At 44.8% G+C, this 27,968-nt stretch overlaps 1 protein-coding gene across 1 annotated transcript in view; it reads right to left on the bottom strand.

The window, feature by feature from the left end:
* Positions 1-329: 329 nt before the first annotated feature.
* Positions 330-27,968, bottom strand: part of OSBPL11 (oxysterol binding protein like 11) — a 719,530-nt gene continuing 691,891 nt past the window's right edge. The window contains exon 13 of the mRNA XM_069616637.1: positions 330-2,260. Within this exon, the coding sequence (XP_069472738.1) occupies positions 2,204-2,260 (57 nt within the window). The 3' untranslated portion in view covers positions 330-2,203. The remainder of the gene's footprint in view (positions 2,261-27,968) is intronic.

Genomic DNA, 27,968 nt, shown 5'->3' with positions numbered 1-27,968 from the left:
GTAGTTCCTTCTCCCTTTACATGGCAGCCATTTTGTTTACTTTTTTTTTAACACTGTTTTCAATGGCAGCCATGGAAAGGGAAAACAAACTTTGTTTTCCCTTCTCCAGCAGCCATTTTCTAAAACTCTTGTTTCTGTTCCGAAACGCAGGGGCTTAATGCTTAATATTGAAAGCTTAATTTTAATCAAGAGACATTATAAAGCTCCCTACTATGATGCATGGCTGTTTTCTGAAGCACTGTTTGTATTGTGACCTTGTTGGTGATGCCTAGTTGATATTAAATACAATTACAAAACATATATACATACAATAAAAGATCAAACAAGCATTAGCATTTTAGATTTGTATTTATTTTTTCATTTTCCCCACGCATACTATGAGCTCATATTCACAACTCTCAGTGCATTTCACAGCAACATACATGGGAACCATCAGCAAAGTCGTTTTGCAGACAACCAAACACATTTTAAATGTACAATTACTTATGATGAAAAATAATTTAGCTCTTAAAACTTCCTGCCATGTCTTCAATCATAAGGGATTGTTCTTAACCTCCCTCTACCCCATAATCTAACACTGCATATTAACAGTGTAGTTACAGAGCCTTGTGTCAATGAAATAAACAATGCCTCAAAAATACCAATATTTTACGAGACTCGTTTGTGTACGCATACACAGGTGTTTTATATATACACACACACACCATATGGAAGACTATGTCCACATAATAAGGCACCACTCTTGGAAAATGGAAGCAACATACAGAAAAGGAAAATTAAATGAGAACACTAGGATTGCCAGAAATGCTTGAATTTCAAATAAAAGTGTCTTTTACTTGAAAGTCAGGACTAATAACTTGAGGTTTAGAGTGATAGAAAATAGAAGGAACAGCAAGACCCAAGGTCCAGGTTGGTCAACACATGTTAATGTAACACTCAAACCAGATCAAAATCCCACCATACATTGACCAGAACCATTTAGCACAACCTGGATGTCTTAAACATCTGGAGTTCATTTGCACCCAGTTTTGTTTTCCCTCTCTGCCCACAAAAAAAATAAATCAAAAACATTATATCTTGTGGGAAACGGCGCAACCTTCTACAATGTTCTCAATTATGAATTGCCCAATTTACAGAACCTCAGTTTTCTTTTTTTTCATGAATTGTTTAGGAAAATCCCAGTCATTATGCTCACGAGAGGAATACATCTTCAGCATATGCAATTAAGAATACGTTTTATAAGGTTAGCAACATTACATTTCTTGAAACACTAACTTTTCAAATTCAAGTCACTTCCTTTGTGTATATTAAAATATTTCAGAGGCAGGGGGAAAAGACCTTCATGGTTAAATATTCAACAAGATTAAGAGTCATTGTTTGAAAGAAAAGAAATTAAAACAGGCACCTTCTACAAAAGATCACACGATCCTTGGATGCATGCGCACAACCCCAAACACATTTCTTTTTGAAATCATGATCCGGTTGATGCAAAACAACACTGATTGCAGGCACAAATTAGGACTTCTTTATGGGATATCCCTGTGACGCTTAATCACTTGGTACATGAGCAGCAAAATTACTGTTCTCTTCTCTCATCTGGTTTCATCTTGCATGGACTCAAAAAGGGTGATGTTACCTTGTAATGGCTCAACGCAGCATATGATTATGATACCCACAACATCAATATAATACTTATGTTGGTCAAGAAAAAGGTTTAATCACTTGTTCAGTGCCAATGCTTCTCTGGGACAAATCAACTTTTTCTGCATTGATTTTGCATGTAGATAGGCATCAGAGGGAATAGAAGTGTGCCGCGTGATGAATTTTCGTCTTGAATCAAAGTGAACCAAGAACCCAACAACACTGTACTTGCTTTAAAGTCTTATCCATAGGCAGCCTTTTCAAGTAGCAGCTTCACAGATGGAGTCATTTTGTGACCATTGGGGTAGAAGCTTCAAAAAGCAAAGCTTTAACTTTATGAAAACAGTTCATAACCAAAATAACATATCAAACTTTTTCTGATGTTCAAGAGACTCATTCCCTCCTTTCTGGCTATTTAGGACTTGTGTTGTCACCACAAAACCCATTTCTGCAATTGGTTACTGCCTTTTGAGAGCTTGGAAAATGATCACAGTTCATAGGATTAAACATGTGTTTTTGCAAACGTATATCAAGGTGCTATCTTTCCGCTTGGCGTAGCATGTTACGAGACTTCTTCTGAACACTTCCACAGTGGTTTATAATATACCCAGCCATCGCCCTGAAAGGAAAATGACAAGAAGTCAAACATTTTTGTATACTTTTATAGGGAGAAGCATTTTAAGATCGCCAATAATTTTGCTTTCAACTAACACATACATAACTACGAAATTAATATTGTTCTTACATAAAAGTTGAACTAAGACAACAATCGTAACGTTTGAATAAGTAAATGTCAACACATACCAAAAGTAGACTAACCGTTTGTAGTTTTAAATATTTTGTGGGCTATACATATAAACACAGATGAGGCCCTGCACAGGATTAGAAATGATGAGCTTTAATCAATCCTGCACCCAATTGTTACTTCTATGCTACCTTCTAGGTGCCTTTTCAAACACATTTTCAGGCATTACAGGGCACTCAACTCTTTGATAACAGACATGGCCTTTACTGCAGAGTGACCTTTTACAGGTTTTGTTCACTTTTCAGTCCTGAGCATCCTGGATTGTATGGGCCTTCCTCCATCGGTGTCCCCGTCGCTCAGGATAAAGAAGGATCTAGCGGTAACAAGGTAGTGGTTTCCACCAACTTTAGTGAGTAAATCATCACCTGGACCTCAATTATTTGTTAATTCAAAAGAAGAGTTCGAAGGGGCTCTTTGGGCAAGGGAGATATTTTTATCAAGGGCATTCTCCTTTAAACTGGGTAAAGTGTAATCATTTGGAATTATTTTAGAACTACATCAACTGTTGTAAAAAGGAAGATTGTTCAACTACAGAAGCATTATATGATTCTTGAAACCTTATTCCCGATAACCGAATCAATTTGTGTTTATCAAAGAAGGATCCTTTCAGTTGTTCGACACAACCAACTTTTGACTCTTCTGCACTGTGAGGAGATTATGCAAATGAGTGTGTTCTCCTTCATTGCAACAATTTCAAAATCTTTTGGTAGGATGCAACTAACAATCCCAATACCATGACAGTTTGGATGTGTATTTTTCTCGATAGTACATTTAAGTTCATGATTTTATCATTACAGGATTTCGCACACTGCATAATTTATCAAAACCTGTACCAAATTAGAGACACGTTGCAAGTGGCACATTTAGGGGAACTTGCTCCTTACATTTAAAGTCAACAGCCTAACAAATCAGGGTGAACTTAAGTCATGTATCAAATACAACTTACAATTCAATGACGCATGCAAGTGGGAAAGGCATGTACTTCCCTATCATTTGAAGAGAAAAATACAAGTTACTTATTTGTACCAGTAGCTCCGCAGCATTAGTTTCTTTCATAGATTGATTATTATTATATATTTGAACAATCCCTTCCACCGGGCTTGGCATTCTGGCCAAAATACATTAACCTGGAAGCATTAAAACATTTCATACAATGACCGACCTCCTTTCTTTATTAGTTTATGTTCAGCAGACACTGCCTTACAGCAATTTTGGAGTGCTGATTGGGAACCAAGGCCTGCTGAAAAATAGTGAATGAACATATGGTCATTTTCCAGCCAGGAAAATCCGGAAGGGCTCGAATTGGAGGGGCTCTGGGAGCTTTTTAGCTCCTACTTGTAGCTTGTTAACTCGACAACTATCGGGAGCTACATTTGGCTCGATAAGCCAACTGCTACTGAACAAACATACCTATGAACATTAACTGTGTATGTTTGAGACGATCTACACATTAACATTAGAACACATCTATTTGCCATTTAAAGCTTAAGGGCATTGTAAATAATGGACAGGTTTGCATCCTATGTGGAAGTTAGATTTGCGGAACGCTATGTACTTGCTTCTCGATCCCCATTGGTAGCTCCTGCTCACTGGTTAATGCCAGATACCCAGCAGCTACTTTTAGCTCCTGCTTATCCCATCTTAATTTCAATCCCTGTAAGGAGATGGGCCTTAAGCTTTTCTACTGGTGGCCATATTCAGATCTTGTTTAGCATTTGTGTTTATAAACCATATATACAAGCCTCAACAGGGAGAACAGTGAGCTGGCATTTGAATTATACAAGATAATGACGAATGACAGTTGCAGGAAAGTAACTAGTTTCTTCACCAATTCTAGATCTTTCACAGATTTCCATGCATGAACAGATTATAGAACAGTATCAGGCTTACTAAGGAAGGTGTGAAAAGGCCAACACTAACTTACTTAAAAAGGTTCAGAGTACAGCATGTGACATGCTGGAATCAGTGTCAGCATTTACATCAGGCAATAGTGGTTTGTAAATGTACAAGGGCTCTGCTACTTCATAGCCTTGCACATGTTTAAACAATAAAACATTTTAAAAAAAATAGCTTAATCACGTTTTCAACCTTTAACCTATACCAAATTAAGCCTGCTTAACTTTAGTCTTTAGTCAATTAGGCTATTAGTCTCTCCACCATTAGGGCCTTTGACTGCAGACTTCAGACCTGTATGTCCATCAAAAGGGATTCTACACATTTTAATGCGTCAATGGTCCGTCCAATTTTGACCACTGTTAAGTCTCTCCCAGTATTTTTCTTCCTGGGTCAAGTCACACAACACAACCTAGCGCCCCCTGCCTCCCCCACCCCCCCAATAGCCTTTTCTCTTTGTTCCCTCAGATAAGGACAATTCAGCATCAAATGTCTGATAGTTTCTAGGGAATCCGGAACTTTGCAGAAACGACAGCTTGCATCTTGTATTTTAATCTGTTTTCTGATTAGCTGCACCTCTCTCGAGGGCGGAATATTTAATCTGCAGCGCATCAGCCTGTAGTGGGAAGAAGGGAATTCTCTCATATACGGCGGTGGATCGTTTAATGTTTTTCGTTCCCATATGATATTAGGGCAGAAGTTTTTTCTTTTCTAGGGTTTCTTCCCAGTCCTTTTCTTTGAGGATTCTCTTGGCCTTGCTTGGATTTTCCTTGAGTGTTTCGATCGTAATACTGTGAGTCTCTAGGAAGTTTTTACATCTTGTTTTCCAAAGCTGGAGATTTTTTTCCTTTGTTGTCCTTGAGTTCATTAGGATCTCAAAAGGTGCAGGCGGTGAATCTAAAACACATTTTCAAAAGAGGGAGATGGTTTTCCACATTACTGTTGATGCGAGTAATCGGAGTCTTAGTTTGTGTCTTATTGTGAATACAAACAATGAATTTGGTAGTCTAAGGATCTTTCACCAAAAAAAGGCTTCACAGATTCCCCATATTTCCCAAGAGAGATTTAGGAGTGCCTCAGCTCCGTACATTAGGACCGCTGCCACCTTTTGTTTATAAAAGGTGAGCGTAGGAATCACCAAATAGGTTCCATAACGCCAATGCAGGGCTCGCACCTGGTAGGTTAGTTTCAATAGTCTCTACCTGATCAAAAAATATTTACCCTGTTCATTGATATGTTTGTTTATCCGTACGCCCAAATAGATGATTGATTCCACCACTTCCAACCATTGGCTATCGATGGCCCAGTTAAAGGTTTTCTTCTTTGTCTGTTTTCCACGTGCTGATTTCGTTACCAGAATAATTGACTTCTTAGGTTTATCTTCATGTTCTCATCCAGGTAGTTTTTGAATGTGGTTATTCGTCTCTGGAGTCATATTGCAGTTTGATCGATCATCCGCATATAGGATCCATGAAATTTCGCCTTCTTCCATTTTAGGTGGAAAAGCTCTCACTTTTTTCTGTGAGTCAATCATATATAGCCTTGCACATGTTTAAGCTATGGACTGCCGCTTTTGCTGTGTGACCTTTCTTCAAGTGTGCCATTAGTGTACTTTCTGTGGCAGAAAGCCATGTAGCGATCTCCTGTTTCAACACAGGTTATATAGTAGCAAAGAACATAGCTAGTATCTAGCACATGCAGATCTTTCTCTCGTGATGTGGAGCAGACCATGACGTAGGTGTGTAATGATAATTTGATTTACATGCAATTCAGATGGCACCTTAGAATCAAACTCACAGGTGTTAAGTATCACAACTTCTGGAAAACCTGATTTAAGGTTCCTTGATTTAAACAGTGTCAGCTAAGACCCGGGCTACAATAAAGGATGCTTCCCCGGGAATAATAAACACCCATAACTCCCTCAGGCATGCAATCAGATGTAACATCAGTGTTGATGGCAGTGAATTCAGTTTGCAAGGCTTGGCACGCCTGTAGTGCACAATGTGTGTTCCCAACAAAAGTCTCTAGGTCCAAGTCTGTTCCCCTGGGTGTGATCCTGTTTTACCGCCCCATTGGCATTGTGGGATTCCTGGGGTTCTCAAACCCTGAAAAGTTCTAACATAAGTTGGTTTTGTTTCTGTAGGCTCCTCTAATCAGTTCCTGCTGCACAAAAGTATCTGTTACGCTCAACTGGTCTCTGCAGAGGCGTTGGGGCACGGTTGCAGCCCTCCTGGGGGTGAGGTCACTCGGGTCCGACTTCGCCCTCTGCGCTTATGTGGTGACTGGTGGCAATAGGTGATGCTGCTCGGGACTGCTCCTGCATGGAGAATAGGGGGCGTGAGTATGCCAGCTTGGGTGCCTGATCCCCTTCCAGAACCCTTCTCCCAAACCGTGGTACCAGTGGGATGTGCGGTCCCTGGAAAGCTCACCTGGTGATTAGTTTTGGCGAGCACTCCGTCCTGCTGCTTCTGGCAGGGGCGCTTGTATGATCTGGACCAAGTTCCTTCACTGGTCCCTTGCACGTGGTAGTCCAGTCCTGCTGCGACTAAGCCACTACACTTCAGGTAAGTGTTCCTGTTTGCCTTTCGTCTGTTTTTATTGTCTTGTATTGCTGTCCGTTCCACCTTTGATGTTTGCTCTTTTGCTTTCTTTCCTTGCAGGTGATGTTGCCGGCCCGGCAGAAGCTGCAGAGCTCGAGGCGGCAGCCGGAGGGAATGAGGAACGAAGCTGCAGCGGTACAGTAGCTGGTAAATTGTTAACTAGGGGGCGCGCAGGTTTCAAATGCGGCGCGGCCCTAGGACGGATGTTCTAACCTTGTCTTCCTTCTTCACAGGGTCCGAGTGAGTGCGGTGCTGCGGCATCAGGATCAAGATCACTGGATGTCAGGAAATGAGTCTGCAGATGAAGCACCGGTTTCCTGGAGGTGAGTATGCAGGAGAAGACCTGGTTTCATAGGTAAGTAAACTGGTCCAAGCGGCGGTGAGCGTCACGTTTCATGCGAGTGCACAGTAACACAAAGCACCGGCCTTAAGAATGGAGCAGCTTATATAGCTGAGCTTCTGAAGCCACGTACACCAGGTTCAGCCTGCCTGCCGCACCCATTGAGTCAGCACATGAAGACCAGGCCTAGGGAGCCACACCAGATGAGTCAGCACATGAGGATGTTCTCTGGAATAAAAGCTTTCAGCTCCTGGAACGTTCTTGTAAAATAAAAGCACTCCTGCGCTGAAATAAAGTAAAAGCACTCCTGCACTGAAATAAAGTAAAAGCACTCCTGCACTGAAATAAAGTGTTCCTGCTGACATCTCTAAATGAGTCTGGCGCCAAAAGCACCAGGACTGAGTCCAGCAGGGCCCCTGTGCTTATGGGTCCCAAAAGGGACCTAAGTGTGTCAAGTGACTCATTGCCCCCATCACTAGATGGTGTGGTTTTTGTGTTCTGGGGCCTGTGGCCATGACAGTATCTGGGTCAGTCTGGTTGTTTTTTTCGACCAACTGCTTTCATAGATGTAGCTTCTCTGCAATGGTGAGATGGTATCGGAGATTGTCTGCTGCTGCCTTCTATCACCTCGCTCGTCCCTAGGGCTGGTCTCCCTCCTCCTACCAAAGTCTGGGCCTCTCTGGCTTGGTAACCATGCCAAATCTTCCTCTGGTTGCCTTGCGTGGGGTTTGTTCCTCCTCCAACCCTCTGGTCCCATCTAGGGCCATCCTGGCCACATTGGAACCTTACTGTTGTGTATAATTTTGAGACTGCTCTCCTCTTCCTCCTTCCCAATCTCTCGCTGAGCACCTGTCACCGCCCCCCGACTTTGCCTCATGTTGTTACAACTTCCTCCTCCTTTGTGACTCCTTCACCTCCTGATGCAACAACCACCTCTTATACACCTCCTCTTCCTCCATCACCTATACCTCATACCACCTGTGTCAATCACCATTGTAGTGGTCTTACGGTACCCCTACCTTATTACAACTACATCCTCCTTTGTACTACCTGATGTACTACCATCTCTTGTCCCCTCTCCCACCATCACCTCCTCCACAGCCCTCATCTCTCTCTCCAAAACTCCCCAACTGCCTGCCCCAACCACCTACTCCAACAACCCTCATACAACTGACTTGGGGCGTTTGGGTTTTACAGTGCTCTCCATGGATTGAGCTCTTGGCAAGTGGTTGCACCTCTGCCTTGTAAGCGGGGAGGGTTTGGATTAGCTGATGTTCGTGAGAGCACATGCACTCACTTTGAGCCTATGGGGCGGGACCAAACCTTCATCAGGCCTATCCACCATCTTGTATTCTATTGTCTTGTGCTGCATGTACATGATCCAGGTCTCCTATTCCCTTGCATGTGATCTTCAGGCTGGCAACAGTCTTGGTAAGCTTTCAAATTCCCCCGAATGTAACAAAACTGCTGACATGCAGCGGATGTGCAACATTGTATCTTGAGTGAGGGAACGCCTTGTCAGGAGACTAATTTGGAACTATCCTATTTCGAGACAACTTAGGTCAGAAAAACAAAAGCAATATTGTATCAAGTGATAGTCTCTGCTGCAGTTGGAAGACCAGGAACCTACACCATTGTATCAAACATGATTTAGACTTACAATAAAGATTGCCCATGCGACTAGCGCAGGAAGTCTTGATTCTATTAAAGACACGGAGGCGAGCATTATGCTCATCTTCTTTAATTACTGCTAACCACAGCTTTTTAAATCTTTCTTTGTTTTCATATATAACACTTTTTTTTATTTTTTATAACTCGTATAAACAGAGAAAAGAAAAAATGAAAACAGTCTTAACATGACAAAACTACATTTCCCATGAGGCTTCTCTGCCTGGTAGTCCCACAGCCTCTCTTTCACTGTCCAATCCGGCAATCCTTCCTGCTATAAGTCCCCGTTTCCCTGGGTCCCTTCCTCTTCTTTTGCGGCACACTGATTAACTGAACGAAGTCTAAAATCCAACTGAATTATCGTAACTCCAAACAGAAATTGTCTTTTCTATCCTCGATAGCTTTGCCGTGATCTAAATTCGCAGGACTGCTGCCTTCCATACACTAATCTCTGTTACTCTTTTGATCCTCTCCTACGCAAAAAGAGAAATGCGCATGTTAGGGAAGGGGAATACAGTTCGTCACATATCATAATCAAGTCTTTACGTACAAAACTTGGAAACTGTTACAGATCATAACACTCATCGCTGTATTCCATAGGGTGGGATAATGCTCGCCTCCGTGTCTAATAGAATCAAGACTTCCTGCGCTAGTCGCATGGGCAATCTTTATTCTATGACAAGACCGGAGGCGAGCATTATGCTTGTTCAAAGCTTTCTACCACAGCAGCTGCTATATTGGATACTGGTTTGAAATAAAAAGTCTTAAAGACTGAGTCGCTCGACCAGTCTGCTGCTTTCATGATCTCTTGCAGCGGAACTCCTACTGCAAAAGCCCGTGAAGCCATTGCTCCCCTGGTAGAATGAGCCCCAAATTTAGACGTGTCTATACCTGCCAATTCCATTATTTCCGTCACCCATCTAGCTATAGTAGCTGATGTGACTGCTTTGTATGGTTTTATACGCGCTATAAGCAATTGTTTCACTCCTTGTGGCCTAACCGTTGCTGTAGCTGCTTCATAACACTTTATGCAATTTGCCACACACAATTTCTCATTATTCGGCCAATATGGGTATGAGATCACTTTAGAACTGGTCTTTGTACGCTGCGCTATGGTAAAGGCTATCCCTTCTGGGTAATACATCTTTCTGTCTATTTCGAGTGCTTTAACGTCAAACTCTTCTACAAGACACTAGGCAAAGGAGTGTAGCTAATTTGCCTGAAAGTTGCTTTCCTGATAGGGAGTTGTTACTAGGCCATTGCTCGCACAGATGTATAATCTTTTGGACATCCCACAGTGATGAGTACTTGGGTCCGGGAGGTTTGCTCATCTTCACACCTTTCAGCAATCGGGACACCGCCGGGTGTTCCCCTATTGGTGCCCCTCCACTAACTCGTGCCCCGCGGAGATTGCTGACCTATATACCCCTACGGTCCTGAAAGCTCTACCTGCTGAAGGGAGGCTGGCTAGGAAATTCACTACTTGCACTACAGGTGCTGAAATGGGAGATATACTCCTCCTCCTGCACCATAGGTCCCAGGCTTGCCATGCGGAATTATAGCTCCTGATCGTAGATGGGGCCCATGATAGATTGATAAGTCTTGTAGCGTCTTCTGAAAGGCCTGGCAATCGCCATCTATGCCTGAAATTCTGCACGCTATCAGTGACAAGGATTGATTCTCTATCAGAGGATGAGGAACTCCTGCTGGATCGACCAGCAAGTCTGGTCTGTATGCAATCTTCTGTGGGAAATCCGTAGAAAGTTCCATCAGAACTGGAAACCAAGCTTGCGACTTCCACTCTGGCGTCCCTATCACTATTTGCGCCTTGTCTCTGCGCACTTTTGCTAGTACCCTCGCCAGCATCGCGAAGGGGGGAAAAGCGTAGTGCTTCTGCGACCCCCAATGATGCATGAACGCATCGGTGCCTTGGGCTTCCGGGTCTAGCCTCCAGCTGAAGTAGTTCGCCCGATGAATGTTCAGCCTCGAGGCGAACAGGTCTGTGTGCAGGGGACCCCATTTCGCTTCCAGTCTCTCGAATATGTCCCTGTGTAGTTTCCAGTCGCTGTAATCCACTAGGTGTCGGGAGTTCCAGTCCGCCACTGAATTCAGGGCCCCTGGGAGATACTCTGCCTTCACTGTGATCTGTCTCTGTAGGCAGTCGTGCCAGAAATCTTTCGCTAATTCCGCTAACATCTTGGACCTGGTACCTCCCAGTTTGTTGATATATCTTACTGCAGACATATTGTCAATCCTGAGAAGTATGCTGCAGTGTGCTTTGCCCCTGGTAAATGCTTTCACTGCGAAAGATCCCGCTAGTAACTCTAGACAATTGATATGAAGTTCTAATTCTTCTTTTGACCATCTTCCTCCTGTCTCTATCTCGCCACACCACGCCCCCCAGCCGGACCACCTGGCATCTGACTCTATAACCAACTCTGGTACGTCGCCGAAAATGGCGCAGCCTTTCCAGGCTTCCATATTGTGGAGCCACCAGATGAGCTCGGACTTGCTTTCTTCGTCTAAGGGCACTAGTCGATGGTATCTCCAGCCTTTCCTTAGGTATTTGATCTTCAGCTTCTGAAGAGCTCGATAATGTAACGGCCCGGGAAATACTGCTTGTATGGATGCTGCCAAAAGCCCTACTATCCTGGCTAGATAACGAAGAGAGATCAGCGGCTTCTTGAGCGCTGTCCTCAGATCTTTCTTGATAGCCTTCATTTTCTGAGTTGGCAACTCCAATGTAGCTTTCTTTGTATCTATGGTGAAGCCTAAGAATTCTAGTCGCCTGGTTGGCGCTAGCTCTGATTTGTCTCTGTTCACCAGGAATCCCAGATTGGAGATCAGCTCTATCGCCCAGTGGATCTGTTTTTGTAAGCAGTCTTTGTCTTCAGCCATGAAAAGGATGTCATCTAAGTAGACGATCATCCGACATCCTTGTTCTCGAAGTGCTGTCGCAACGGGCCTCATGAGCTTGGTGAACGCCCATGGTGCGGATGCTAGACCGAACGGCAGGCATTTGAATTGCCAGAGCTCGCTTCCCCATCTGAATCTTAGGAAGTGTCGGAAAGGCGCTGCTATGGGCATGGTGAGATATGCGTCTTTCAGGTCCAGGCGCGCTAGCCAATCTCCCTTCCTGAGCAAGTCTCCTAGTAGATGGATCCCTTCCATCTTGAAGTGTTTGTACACTAACCAGCTGTTGAGCTCCTTCACATTGATCACTGGACGAACTTTGTCCTTGCGATGTACTAGGAAAATATTGCTCAGGAAGGAATGGGTGCTCTCGGTCACCCTCTCTATCGCGTTTTTCTACGCTAAAGCTTGGATCTCTGCTCCTAATAGCGCTTCTTCTGTTTGCGTCATTTGAATTCTGTGAGGAGGCCGATTCTGCACTGGATGATCTATGAACTGTAGCATAAAGCCTTGTACGGTCTGAAGGACCCACGAATCTGACGATAACTCGCGCCAGTTGTGCACATAGAGCGTTGTCCTGCCCCCCACAGGAGGATAGGTCGCTGCGCGTTCTCTCACCTGTATTGTTGTTCTGATGTCGGTAATATCCGCGTCCCCGACGTCCCCGCGAGCCTCGTCCTCTGTTCGGGAAGAAGGCGTCTTGTTGTCGGGTCTCCCAATATTGGGCTCTTGGGCCTTGCCCTCTTCTGTTATTGAAGCGGCCGGTCGAGCGGCCTCTATATCGACCGGCCCCTGAAAAAACTCTTCCCGGAAACAGCTTCCTGATGGAGGCCTGCACCTTCTCCAGCGCTGTATATTTACCGACGAACCTGTTCATCTCCTTAACGAATGTATCACCGAACAGGAGACCTTGGGCGCTTTCCCCGGCTTCATAGGATGCTAAGTCCCTAAGTTTGTTATCAATTTTCAATAGAGCTGATCTGCGTCGTTCCGAAGATATGGCGCAGTTTGCATTGCCTAGCATGCAGACTGCCCTCTGCGCCCAGCTTGCTAGGATGGATGGGTCGACTGGCTCCCCTGTATCTCTGGCTCTTTCGGCCAGGTCCATTATCTTTGCTATAGGGCCGGCTATGTCTAGCAGCTTGTCTTGGCATGTTTTCCATGCCCTATCCATACCTTTCCTGGTGTTTTTCCCTGCCTTCGTAATGAAGGTTAGCATCTTTGCGTCGAGTTCGGGTGTATCTGCAACTTTCCCAGTCAGCTCTGGCCTCGGACACTCAGCTTTGAGTCTGAATCTAATGTCTTTTTCCATAGGCTTCCTCATTTTTTGGGCCATGTAAAGGGCTACTCTTGGAGAAGGCGTTCAGTCTGTCTATCTGGGGTGCCTTATGGTGTCCGGGTCGAACATGTCTGATATGTCCTCTTCATCCAGAAGGGCCTCCACACTGCTGGCTTTAGGCTCGCCTGCACTCTTTTGCGAGACCACGCTTACTTTGCTTATGCTTTGAACATCCTCCTCTGGCTGTTCTTGATCTGAGTGCTCCGAGGATGATGAATAGGCATCCCCTATATTTTTCACCCCTGGGGTAGGGGGTACGAGGTTGGGCAGGGCTGCCTTCGTCAGGAAGGCACTTTTAAGCCTGTTGAATTCATCAGCCACCTCTAGGGATTTATCCTTCCCTGTACTTTCGCCCGGGGGAGTAGAAGAGTGTTTCCTCTTCCGGGCCACTTTCTTCCCCTTCTCACGTTTTTGCAGAGGATTTTTTGTGGAGGTTCCTTCTCCGGGATCATCAAGCGTGCCAGCTTTTCTGCCCAGCATCTCTTCCAGGACTAATAGCCTGTCTTGTAGAGGCTTAACTCCTAGTGCTACGGCTTGAACTAATGAGTCGCCTAGCACTCTTGAAGCTTTGGGAGAGGTCTATATCTTCCTCCATGCATTCTGCTTCCTGGTCCAGTCCTCCTTTGCTCCCTTCACTCCAAGCCTCATTTCCCATGCTGTATGCCATGGTAATTGTATGAGCCGTACAGAGGAAACTAGTGGGTTAAAGACGTAGCTCCTCTACAATGGTCACTGAAACTATTTATTATTATTATCATTTTTTTTTTTTAATCTGGGCTACCTCTGCTGTGCTAGGGCGAACCGCTAAGAAAATAGCGAAATTCGCGCTCCTAGGAACGAAATAAGGGCGGAGGACTGGCCGTACGTTTTCTCCGAGCAAGAAAACGTTCCACTGAGGAGATTGTAAGTCGATGCGCATGCGGGAGCTTCCTTCACCTTGTTTCTAAGGTCGGTTGGGCTTACTCCGCGTATTACGCGAGCTCCATCAACGTTAGATGCATTGTCGTGCGGCCGGCTGCCTGAGCCCTAAAGCGAGTGTCAGATCACTCGCGGGCTCGGCAGGCGGCCGCTCTGAAATACGCTATGCTACTTGCGAGGTCAGCGCATATAAAGCTTCGCGCAAACGTTTTGTCGCTTGTTAGTTACACGCGCGCACAATTAAGAGTAAGTAAAGGCCATTCTTGAAACGTTTCAACAGACAAAGATAGTATAATCAAGCACTATCCATAATAAACGTCACTTATCTGTGGCTGCAGCAAAAAAGAAGAGGAAGGGACCAAGGGAAACGGGGACTTATAGCAGGAAGGATTGCCGGATTGGACAGTGAAAGAGAGGCTGTGGGACTACCAGGCAGAGAAGCCTCATGGGAAATGTAGTTTTGTCATGTTAAGACGATGTTTTCATTTTTTCTTTTCTCTGTTTATACGAGTTATAAAAAAAATTTTTTAAAAAAAAGTGTTATATATGAAAACAAAGAAAGATTTCAAAAGCTGTGGTTAGCAGTAATTAAAGAAGATAAGCATAATGCTCGCCTCCGGTCTTGTCGTAGAATATAAGGATAAATGTTGCCAGCTGTGTGTGAACGAAAATGACTCTGGACAAACCAAAGTGCTTGTTTTTCATAGCTAAGGTTTTGGGTCGAACTACAGAGCTCATGTCCTCTCAGTTGGGGAGGGTTTGGCTGAAGGTGCTGTGACGGCCCCCTGCCACACAACAGGATCCAAAAGGTAGGTGACATGGTGATCCACCCAATACCACCCCCCCCTGCCAGTGGCACATCATCCACTGGCTTGATGAGGCAACAGGCCACAAGTGCCCCCCCCTGGGAGGTTCCTAGAACCAGACATACCACCTCTTCATAGACTCCTTAATACTTTCAGAAAAATATACTATGGGCAATCTAAGCCAGGATCAAGAGGTGAGCCAGCATCTGGTGTGGTCATGCTGCCACAGGGTACAGTCCTTGCTTCTACAACAACTGAGAAGCCTTTTCCATTTTCCCCATATGTAGTCTTTGTGGTAGGTGCTCTGACGTTTCACAGTACATACATTCTCGATGTATGTCTAGATGTTCGTAATAGGACCTCACAAGTCATGTGGTCCTAATTAAAAATGACAGGTGATGATGGAAAGTGTAGCCGGTCACCTCAGAAGCTGTGGATGTACTCCCAACTTGACTGGATTCTGAATGTACAATCCACTAAGTTTAGGCGCGAGCCAGCACAATCATTCTAAAGCTGCTTACTTCTGTGCCTTGAGAAGAACCTGAGGATTAAGCCAACAAGAAGAAACAGCATATACATCTTGCTAACAGGGAATTCCAAGACTTCAGCGACTGACACTGTTCATTGAAAGTTGCAAAATGTATCCAATTCTATGTTATCACTAGTGGCAAGAAATTCAACATCTGTCAGGCTGATCTTGTTCTGTCTGCCATTCTTTACAGGATTAAACATTTAGAATCAAAGCAGTAGAATCTCTGTTTTGAATGTATGTGGAGGAGGTAAGAATGTGGAAGATAAATCTTCTGAGGGAGGTGAAATTCTGAAACCATCAGAATCTGCAAAGTCACATTTTCCTTGGATAAAACCAAGAAAGTAAGGAACACATGTCACTCTCTGCACATCAAAAGGAGCCACTGTAGGAAACATCAGTATAAGTTTATGGTCTGAAGATGCAACCACTAAAGGGTTTGGAGTAAAGGAAATAACCAGCTCTTTCAAAAATGGAACCACTATTGAACACAAAAGGGAATCCTGACTCCGTGCCTTTAGAGGACAGCAGAAACTCCGAATACCCACCATAGACCAAAACCTTTTCCACAGCACCAAATGGTACACTTTTTCTATCTGCTAGGATAGATGTTTTACGGTGACGTCCTACAGACTGAGAGCATACCACAAAAACCATGCTCAGACATGAAGGCTCAGGCTTGCCAGGTCTGACTGGCTGTGTGCAGGAGATGGATACCTTGTTGAATGGAGTTTCCAAGGTAGACAGATCTATAAGTGAATAGGTTTGGAGTACCTTGGATCATGGGCATCCTGTACACTCTTGTATTTGTCACAAGAAAAAATGAATTAGAGCGCAGTGGGAAGGCATACATACATTTTATGAGTTAGTTCATAACTGATGAATGACCTAGAGTGCCTGTGTCTTCTTTGAGCAGAACAAAGTGCACATGGTCTGGATGGAGATGAACAGACTGGCCTGAAGACTATGTCGAAAAGGTGTGGTCCGTCTGCTCTAGCACAGTTCCCATCAATGTTAAGTCACCTCCAACTTGTGTGTCTACCCTATGACATTTCCTTTTCCCACCAGATGTGTTGCCAGACAAGGACACCTAACCTTGTTATCAGAACAAAGGGACAGGGCCCACTTGCAAAGAGAAAGTGAACATATAGCACGTCTTTTTTGATAAGGCATCATAGAAGTCTTGTCTGTTACAGCATGTAAGAATTTCTATTACATAGTCGAAAGAAAGGCTACAAAAGCAAGTATGATAGCTCCCACTCCAATAGGTTTGTGTGAGATGTCTGCACTCCTCCCGTCAGCCAGAAAGATCGGACAGGTACACCCCACCCACCACAAAAACAGCGAGTCGTTCAACACCAGACAAATTGAGTGTGTTTTGTCAATAAAAAAAAACTGCATGCAACAGATTGGACTGCAACATCCGCCATAAAAGGTCTTGGTGGATTCATGTGGTTACCAGAATCTGGTCTAAAGGATGTGCATAACATTGGGAGAATTAAGGAACAATTGCAAGTATTGCATCCACATTGCCAGCTTAGATAGCATAAAGATGCGGAAGGTGAAGAATTTGGGGTGGCCCAGAAGGTGAAGATGTTTGCTAGCATGCAGAAGGGAGTTGAGGTCGAGGGATTAATGACTTCGATGAATGTGTATCCAGACCTGCAAAAACAAACTGGATCTTGTTATATGGAAATGTACTTTCTGAAGTAGAAGCCTGGGCTACTTGGCTTTCAACAGCCATTCATCCAGGTGTTGAGATACATGCATATCCTCAAGTGGCCATCGCTGCCAGGAACTCTGTAGAGACTTGGAAAGGCAGGGGTCGGGGGGGAAATAAGTGGTTTCCCCTCAAGATAAAACATATATCCTGCCTGTGATGAACATGAATCGAGATGCATGGGTCTACATGTAGAAACCAGTTATCTTAAAAGGCCTGGATAATTATTTTTTTCCCACTTTATTATTTTTACATAAAATTACAACAGAGGAAAAAATAAACATATATAGGTGGGCGTGTATGCACATAATCCATAGAATCAATATCTACATAACACATGCCACAATGACTTATCATAATATGGTACTATAAATTACCCACTCCCACTTTTCATCAACTACAAGACACCAAAAAGACAACACAAAAGACAAAACAAACAACCTCCCTCCACCCAATCCCTTATAATATTTACACACTTATTGAACAAGTCCTACACTTTAGTCAAACAAATCATTGAACGATCCCCACATTTCAACATATTCGAACTCCCAATCACGTTTCCGAGCTGGAGTCTTTTCATACCATAAAAGCGTTTGCATGTCTGACGACCAATTTTCATATTGTGTTTTTTTCCTAGATTTCCACACCTTCATTATATGTTTAATAGCCATCAACAATGCTCCATCAATCCAATCTAGGGATTCACATATATCTCCACTCCTGTTATCAACTGACAAATATCACTGACTTAAAAGTTCGAGGGAATAAATCATTTACCACCAAATCAACCCGATCCAGAACACACTTCCAAAAATCTAACACTATTACATTCCCAAAGCATATGCTTGAAGGCCCCTCTTGAGTAATTACACCCCCAACATAAATTCATATCTGCCAAACCTCTCCTATTCATCCTCACAGGCGTCCAGTAAACACATCCTAAAACGCGCTGGTGAATGTACCTCAGGTTTAAAACAACTTTAGCTTTCACAGCTGCTTTCCACGCATAGTTCCACGATTCCTCAGACAACTCCACTTCCAGTTCTGCCTCCCATTCCAATCTCAATTTATCCCAAGAGTTCAAAACACATTCCTATAGAGGCATCAGCTTAATAAAGGTCGAAACTACCCTTGGTGGTGTAGTGAACAATTCACAGATTTGAGGTCTACAGTCTAAGGGTGTATCCAATATCTATAATCTCTCTCTCAGTAACTGCTCTAAAGATCTATATCTCCCTATTGTGCAGCCCATAACAGCTAACCAGATCCTCAAATGGAACCATCAATCCTTCCCTCCAGACATCCCCCTATCTTTAAAATACCCTTGTTGGCCCATGCTCTCCAATTGAGCATTTTATTTTCAATTTGTAAGCCTGGATTCAGCCAAATTGATGCCGAATCATAAATAAAATAAAGACTGTCCACATCCTAAGCTAAAGCAGTTTGTGAAACTACCATTGATTTCAATTTTGTCCCAGAGTTTGGTATCCTTCCATAGGAATATAAACAATCCACAGAGAAGGGGTATAATCTTTCCTGTTCCATCAAAAGCCAGAAAGGATCTGAATTCTTTCTTTCCCCAAAGTAATAGGATGCTTTTTTTTAATAAGAAACCCTTATAATAATTTTCCAACTCTGGGTAACCAAAACTCCCATCCTTAATTCTACGTATCATAATAAATCGAGGAATCTTTGGGCCATTTCCTATTCCCCATAAGAAGTCCATGAAAAGTCTATCAATACTCTTGAGTATCTTCTTGTTAAACCGAAGAGGGAGAGACTGAATGGAATATAAAACCTTGCGCAATAACATCATTTTTATCGCATTAATTTTACCCCAAAGGCAATCTATCCCATCGTTGTATATCCTTGACCAGCCTTTCTTTTTAATTTATCCACATTATATTCAACCATTCTTCTAATATCCCGTACCAAATAAATACTCAAATATTTCACCAAAACCTCAGCCCAATGACAATCCCAATCTAGCAATCTTCTATGTAATGGATTTATTTTAAGTGGAAAGATCACAGTTTTCCCCTAATTTACCTTATACGCAGATAATTCCCCTACTTCCAGTAACATATCTCTTAGTAATGGCCCCCCTATCTCTGGATTTGTCAGAACCATTGTCATATCATCAACATAAACCAGAACTTTCACCTCTGCATCCCTTAATGTCCACCCAATAATATTCTGTTCCTGTCTAAGGTAAATCAACAATGGCTCAAAAACTAAATTAAATAAAAAGGGTGAAAGTGGACAGCCCTGTCTAGTTCCCCTATACAACTGAAAAGCTTGAGACAAAACATCATTGACCCATATTTTTGCTCAAATATTATACTGTAATGCTCCTATTGCATTTAAGAATTGCGGTCCAAAGCCCATTTTAAGTAATGTAAAATTAAGAAACGACCAGTTCACGCAATCTAACGCTTTTTCAGCATCAAAGAAAATAAGAAATATTTCTTCCACCTTCTCACAGGATAAACCTATTATATTTAATAATGTCCTAATGTTATCATATCCATGTCTGTTATCCATAAAACCATCTTGAGAACCACCTATCAATTCTCCTATATATTTTTGTAACCACATAGCCATAACTTTTGCAAAAAATTTTACATCTACACAACAGCGAAATGGGCCGATAATGAACACATTTTGAAGACTCTTTCCCTTGTTTAGGAATCAAAGTAATAATCACTTCCTGCATCGAGGTACACAATATCCCATCAGAAAGGAACCGATTAAATAAAGTAAACAACCTGGGCACTAAAACTGAACCAAAGGACCTGTAAAATTCCACAGGTAATCCGTCTGAACCCGGAGACTTACCCAAATTGAGTTGATGAATAGCACCCCCTACTTCAATTTCTGAAATCTTATCATCAAGTGTTTCTCTACCTTCCTCAGACAAACAGGGAACTTCAATTTTGTCAAAAAACTCAGTTTGTCTTCCTCAACCTGTGATGCATCTAAGTAAAGTATAAAACTGTCTAAAGCATTCACAAATATCACTTTTAATCTTCAATTCCCCTGTCTCAGCCTTGATCTTTTGGATAAACGCTCTGACAAATTCTTTAACTTCCTAACCAGCAAGCGTCCTCCCTTATCCCCTTCCTCCCAACATTTCTGCCTCACAAAATACAAACCTTTCTCTGCTTGTTCGTCCAAAGTTTTCTTCAGTTTATCCCTAACACTTTGCATCTTCCGCCTCTCTGTACATTTACCAGATAAAGCATGTTTTTGTTGCAATTTTTTAAGGTCCAGTTCCAGATTGTTAACCTTCATCTCACCCTCCCTCCTCATCCTAGCTGTCCAATTGATTAGTTCCCCACATATAGTCGCTTAAAAAGCATCCCACACCACCAAGCAATCCGCAGAATCTATATTTTCTTCAAAGAATTGAACAATGGAAGCATTAATTGCATCACATGCCATGTCTTTTTAAAAAAAATGTCTTTATTGTTTTTTTGAACAACAACAAACACATAACATACAAACAATTTTAACATAGATGGCTTATTGGCACTTCATGCGGATCTTGTCTTTCCATTGTGGTTTCATAGTTTCCCCAGCGACCATATCAGCTCGGTCTGGACCTCCCGTGGAGTCGAGCACCAGGTCTGGTACACACAATGTTCTATTCTTGGGCTTCGCGCTGGCCTTACTATTTCACCTACGGATCCTCTGTTTCCAAGGGATCTTCAGAGCTTCCTTCCTCCGGGTGGCCAAAGAGGTCTTGTATTAGTGTGTTCCATGCAGACAACTTGTGCGCAGTTTCACCTTCCCCCTCTTATCACTGCTCTTGCCCACACCACTGTCTCTGCCTGCACCCACTTCTGAAGGTCTGACCACCATGCCTCCACACGCAGGCCCTCCTTTGACTTCCATGTCATTGCTATCCGTCTCTTGGCCAGTATACTTATCAAATCTTTCATTTTTGCCAGATGTGAATCATGCTTACCCCCTCTCGAGAAGAGGCCCAGTAGGTACTTTTCAGGATGTTCCGCCTGGATTCGAAGTCCACTTCCCGCTATCTTGAGTCTGATCCCGTCCCAGAACTCCTGTATCACTGGGCAGGACCAGAACATGTGTACCATGTCTGCTTCTTCGACGAGCAGCGGGGGCACCCGCTCTGCGCCCCTGTATGGACTTTATTCATCTTCTTGGGTATGAGATACGCTCTATGTGTGACGTATAGCTGCGCCTGCCTAAACCTTGCATTTCTGGATACCTTTTTTGGGTATCATAAGGCCCTAGTCCATTCTTGATCGCTGAGGGGCCTCCCCAACTCCTCCACCCAACGCTGCCTTGTGTGTTGTTCCTCTGGGTCCTTGGCCTTCAATAGTTGCTCGTACAACCTAGAGGTCGTGTGCGTTCCCTCTGCAATGTCATACCATACATCTAATGCTGTTTCCTCGTCCTGGTCTTCCCAATCTGGCCATCTTCCCGTGATGTTTCTCAGCATGCCGGTATATAAGATGAATTGACCCATATGTACTTCGTATTCATCTACCATTTCATCGAAGTCCGCCCACCTTCCCTACTTTCTCAGGTCTCCAATTTGTTCTACCCTTTAGCTTCCCAGTGTGCTCGGTATGTTGCTAATGTATTTGTGTTCCCCCCACAGAAGACCCGCTAGTGGGATTTGCTTTGACTGCGGGTCCTTTACCCCTTGGAGTTTCCACACTCTTTTCCATAAGTCTACTGCGATGTTAAGCATGTTCGGCAGGGTTCTGAGCCGGGGTCTATCGAGCCATAGTATTTCCCTTAGGCAATACGGTTTCAATGCAGGTTGGAAAATGCGAGTGTCTATTGTTTCGTCTTCCCCCAGCCATTTTACTGCAAATTGCAGCTGCCCCGCTAAATAGTACTTCTCAAAATCCGGTAGTCTGATACCCCCTTCTTCATAGTCCTTCTGCAGGGTCCTTATTGCGATCCTATTTCTCCCCCCCCCCATAGGAATGAACGCGCTATTGTATTTAGTTTGGTGAAAAAGGCCCTGGGTATGTTGTATGGGATGTTCGTGAGGAAGTATACTAGGCGGGGCAGCACCACCATTTTCAGGAGGGCTGCTCTTCCCATCATTCCCAGTGGTAGTGTCCCCCAGAAAGTCATTGACCGCTGCGTTCTATCTAGAGCGACGAGCCTGTTGAATGCATGGGTATCAACAGTACTATGATGTATCCCTATACCCAAATATTTAAAGGTGCGGGGCGCCCACGTCAGACCCAGGTCCGGCAAACAATGGGGGGGAGACGTGTTTCAGTCCTGCCAAGGTGAAGGAGGGACTTCTCTTTATTAATCGCTATGCCAGAGAGCCTAGTGTACGCCCCGATCGCCTCTAGGACGCAGGGTAGGTTAGTGGTTGGCTCGCATACAAATAGGAGCATATCGTCTGCTTTGGTGGAGCACCCCATCTATGTCCAGTCCGGTATCTCTATATTCTGCTCTAAGGAATACCGCAAATGGCTCTAGAGCCAGGATATATAACATTGGCGATAGCGGGCACCCCTGTGTATCTTCCACTCCTCGGAAATAATCGCCCCGTTTTCACCCTTGCTCTGGGTTCCCTGTATAGTAACCTGATCCACCGGAGGGACCCCTCCCCAATACCAAAGTGGGCGAGTACACCCATCAGCCATTCCCAACGCACAGAATCGAAAGCTTTGACAGCGTCCAAAGACACCATTACACTCTCATCTGGCAGTCGATTTGTCTCATCTATCACATGGTGAAGTCTGCGGAGGTTCCAGGACGTGTTCCTTCCCAGAACGTAGCCAGTTTGGTCCGGGTGGATCAGCGTGGATATTACCTGTTTTAAGCGGTTGGCTAGGACCACCGTTAATATTTTGGCATCCTGATTAATAAGGGATATTGGCTTATAGGAGGCGCATTTCCTGGGGGGCTTCCCTGGTTTGAGAATCGGGACAATTATCGATTCCGACAGGCTTGTCGGGAGACGCATGGTCTTGTATGCGTCTTGGAATGCCTCAAGCAATTTCGGGGCAATGGCGCTCTTGTACGTCTTGTAGAATTCACCCGGAAGCCCATCCGGGCCCGGGGTTTTGCCGGTGGGAAGCTCTGCGATCACCATCTCTATTTCTTCCACCGTGAGGGGTGCATCCAGCAGCTGGGCCCGTTTCTCCTCCAGCCTCGGCAACCCTATTTCTACCAGTGTATCTGTTATGTCCTCCGGGTCTATTTCCGGATTTGGGGCGTACAGTTGCTCATAAAAACGCGCAAACATTGCGTTAATGTGCCCTTGGTCCCTGATCTCTGCCCCAGTGTGATCTTCTAACACCGTTATGGGATCTTTTTTATTCTCTTGTCTGGTAAGCCAGGCCAGGAGACTGCAAGGTTTATCACCTTGCGCGTGTAACCGCTGTAGGTACCTCCCATAGTTCAGCCTCCCTAGTTTTTCCCAGAGTAACATACATTTAGTCCGCAGCTCTATCAGCTCTCCAGGTTCCTCCCCCTCTAGACCGCTCGTGGTTCTCTCAATTCAATCACCCTCTCGAGTTCATTCAATTCCCTCATGGCCGCCCCCGTCAATCCTCCTGTTTTACCTATTGCCGCTCCCCTTATTACCACCTTGAATGCGTCCCATAATACGGCACCAGTCTCAACACTGCCCTCGTTTTGCTCAAAATAATCATCGATCACCTCGCTGAGGTGTTCCTCAAACTCACCCTCCCTCAGGGCCTCTGCTCGGAGTCGCCACGTTGGGATAGGGGCTTTCCTATTTGTGTGTGCCCATGTCGCCACTACTGGGGCATGATCAGAGAGTGTGCGTGCTTGAATGGTGATTCCCGTGATATCTTGTATTGATTCCCTGCCCGCGAATATGTAGTCTATATGTGTAAATGTTCCATGTGGTGCGCTGTAGTGTGTATAATCCCTCCCTTCCCCGTGTACCTGCCTCCATACGTCTTCTAGCTGTAGCTGGTCCAGGATCCCACACAGTTCTTTGGCTGGAGGTGCCGGCTTCTTGTATTTATTATCAGATCTGTCGAGGAGGGGATTCAAGGTGCAGTTGAAGTCGCCGGCCCAGATGAGCGTCGCCTCCCTAAATTACGCTAACTTGGGCGCTAGCTTCCCGAAGAAGTCTGTTGCATCAGTATTCGGTGCTTAGGTGTTGACCAGGCATACCTCCTTGTTGTCTAGCATGCCATGCACCAATACCAGCCGTCCCTCTGTGTCGGTCTCTTGCTTGAGTAGCTGGACTGGGACCCCCGGGGCCATCCATATTAGTACACCTCGTGCGTAACTTGAATACGTGGCGCTGTAAATCTGTCCTCCCTATTTCTTGTCCACCTTGGCCTGCCTGTCTCTTGTGAGGTGTGTCTCCTGCAAGCAACATCGTTATCTTGATTTTCATCCGGTTTAGCCAGGCATAAACCCCAAGTCTCTTGACATACGCATTGAGTCCTCTCACATTCCAGGTGGCTATTGTCAGTTCATCCGGTTCCATGATCTCCTTTATTTGCTTGGCTTCCGTGTCCCACTGCCATGTCCTTGCACCCTGCGCTTTATTCCTCTCGTGCCCATCTCCCTCAGTGTCCTGGTCGCGGATCTATGCCTCTTGATGCAGCGGCTGCTGCTGCCACATGGGTCCTGTCCCATGTTGCTCCGGTCGCTTATTGTCTATTATTTCAGTGTTCTCTACAATAGTCCTTCCGTAGTTTGTGCCTTGTACTGCCCATTCACTCCATTCAACGTCCGTAACTTCAACAAAAACTGAAAAACTAACGCCCAGCCACCCTCCCCCTGCTCGGGCTCCGCCGCTTCTCTCGCCATGCTCCTGTAATGGGCGCAGACTCGCCACAGCGTGATGCCTTAAAACTGACATCCAAACTGATAGTTCATTCTTCTCGGGGGCGCCGCTTCTCTCAGCCAATGCAGCTAAAGTGGGGCCGATTGCTCCTCCATGCTTACTGCTAGCTCCATTTAACTTACGTAATGCCTATTTTATTGTTCCAGGTTGCCTTTGTTACTTCTCATCGGGGTCTATTTCCAGGATTATTAGCGTTTCTCTGCCTCAACTGGGGGAAGCCGTGTGAGTCCATCCAGCTGTGGGCTTCTTCAGTGGAGTCGAAAAAAAACATGTTTTGCCTTGGCGTATCACCTTGAGTTTAGCGGGGAACAGGAGCATGTATCTCACCCCCGCGGTCCTGAGGCGTTCTTTTGTTGGGCCGAACTGTGCTTGTTGCCTCTGTACCATGGCTGTGTAGTCCGGATACATTGTGATCTTGGAAGAGTTCCTGATGATTCCCCCCCCCTTTGAGAACACTAGTATTTTCTCCCTGTCTTTGCAGTTCATGATCCTAGCAATCATCGCTCTCGGGGGGGAGGGTGAGGGGGGGGGAGGGGGCACCCGGTTGGGGTCTTCCGGTCAGGGCTCTGTGTGCCCTTTCTACCACAAAGCCCTGGGATAGTGCACCTACTCCGACCTCCTGGAGGAGCATATTCTCGGCGTATTCAGAGGGGTCTTTGCCCTCACCTTCCGGAATTCCAATTATGCGGATGTTGTTCCTCAGCACTCTCCCCTCTGCGTCCTCTGCTCTCCTTTCTAGAACCTTGATTCTCTGTAGTACCTCCGACATCTGTGTCTGCGTTACAGCAACCCCCGCCGTATTTTGCTGCACCTGCTGTTCCGTCGCCGTCACTCTCTCTGTTAGGTTCCTCGCATCCTGGCGGAGAAGGCCCACATCTACCATTACTGTATCCAGTTTATTTTCTAGAGATGCTTTCAGGGCCCTGATTGCTGTGTCCATTTTGTTTTCAAGCGATTCTTTCATGGAGGAGATTGCTTCCAGTATCATGCCTTCGTTGGCGGGTCCCACTGGGCACGACGTGTCATCCGCAGCTGCTGCTTTGTCCCGCGACGGCGACAGTTTATGTTCCGGACGCCGTCGTAAAAGTCTTCATGCTTACTTGCTTGGTTTTCCCCTCCGCTTTCTTGTTCGGCATCGCGGGGAAGCCGCCCTCTGCCTGCGTCGCCGCTACCGGTCTTGGCTGCGCTCCACGTGCCGTAGCCCCTGCTTTTCCGCCGCCCTGCTCCCGGTGTTTTACGGGTCGCTCCTTATATTGGAGATATTGCACTCTTCCGGCGGGTGTATTCGTTAAGCTCTCGCGGGTGTCGCTTCGGGTTCGGGCCTTCTCGTGCCTACTGCGTATGTAGCCTCACTGTGTCAGGGGCCTTCCCGCCTTCACGTCCCACTTCCACCGGCCGCGTCGATCTCCGTCGCGGGGTTGACTCAGGCTCGGGTCTACTCCGCACTTTTTGTTATGTCCGTGATGTGTCCCTCGCCTGTGGATTCACTGGTTCATTCTGTATTACGCGGCCGGGGTCCTCCCACATCTCACGCGTCCGCCATTTTGATTTTGCAGGGCGATTCCCCTCTGGCGGTCTATCTCCTTTTTCACCGCCCGGTTTCCTCCAGGGGCTTTGCCGGGTGGGCAGCAGGTGTTCCTGTCTCTGCGGGGAGACTTTGGCGGTCTTCTGGAATCAATTTATGCTAGTTTCTATCAGATTTTGTCAGGATCGCTCCGGAGCTCCTCGGTAGCGTGTCTCACTACATCGGCCGCTAAGCCACACCCCCACATACCGTGTCTTCTTGTAATATAAAAGTTTTAAGCCTCCATTTAATATTGGTGGGTCTGAACATACTCCGATTCATTATCAGCTCAACCAATGAATGATCAGAAAGGCATCGCTCCCCCATTTCCACATCATCCACCACGTCAATCAACCGCTCCGAAATTAAAAGGTAATCCAACCTTGAATATGAATTGTGAACAGGAGAAAAAAAGGAGAATCCCTTCTCAGTAGGATGTAATAATCTCCAACTGTCAACCAAAGCAAGTATCAATGAAGTCATGAAAAGTACCAATCAGCCTATGACCCGTAAACCTACAAGATGACAGTCTATCTAAAGTAGCATCTAAAATACAATTAAAATCACCTCCAAGAATAATGTGTTCACCACTCATGTTCCTCAGAGAATCTTTCAGTTCCCCAAAAAAACTGATACCATTAGAACATGGACTATATATTGAACCCAACGTCAAGACTTTCCCTTCATATTTAACATCTGCTAATGGGAATCGACCATCCACATCCATAAGTACCTTCTCTATCACCATACCCAATCTTTTCCGAATTAGTAAACCAACTCCTCTCGAACTGCTTGAATAACAATTCAACAGAACCTTAATGGATTTAGAGGCCCCATAAAATGTTTCCGGAGCATCTGTTAGATGAGGTTCCTGTAAAAAAAATAATATCTGCTTTCTCACGTCCCAATTTAGCCATTATCGTCATCCCTTTTTTAGGGCAATTTAGCCCTTTAACATTCCACGTAATAAACTTCAAGGATCCCATCCGATTCAGCTAAAAAAAAGAACAAGAGATATGGAAACTAAATAGGACCTATTGAGAAAATTCCACCCAATGACTTATTAGAGGTTGAATCTTGCCTAAATAGTCTCCCATAGATCACAAAAAAGTAGAATCTCTGAACAATGATGTTGTAGGACATTAGAAGTACCTCCCCATATAGAAACACACCCCACACATTTACAAAACATAACAATTTCAAACCATTTGAAGTGAAAATCGCCCATACTAGAGCAATATAAGATATACATGCACTAAACCCTACTACTAAACTGTAGCCCTAGAACCCCAGTGTTGGGAAAGATTTCATAATTGTATATAATTTTCCCTCCATGTGTCAACCCCCAAACATTTTGCTGCTGTTTTACACCCTGTTCTAGACTTTGCT

Source organism: Ambystoma mexicanum, chromosome 9 (genome assembly GCF_040938575.1).
Source record: "Ambystoma mexicanum isolate Mex_15411 chromosome 9, UKY_AmexF1_1, whole genome shotgun sequence".
Lineage (NCBI taxonomy): Eukaryota > Metazoa > Chordata > Amphibia > Caudata > Ambystomatidae > Ambystoma > Ambystoma mexicanum.
This window is presented reverse-complemented; position numbering and strand designations above follow the sequence as displayed.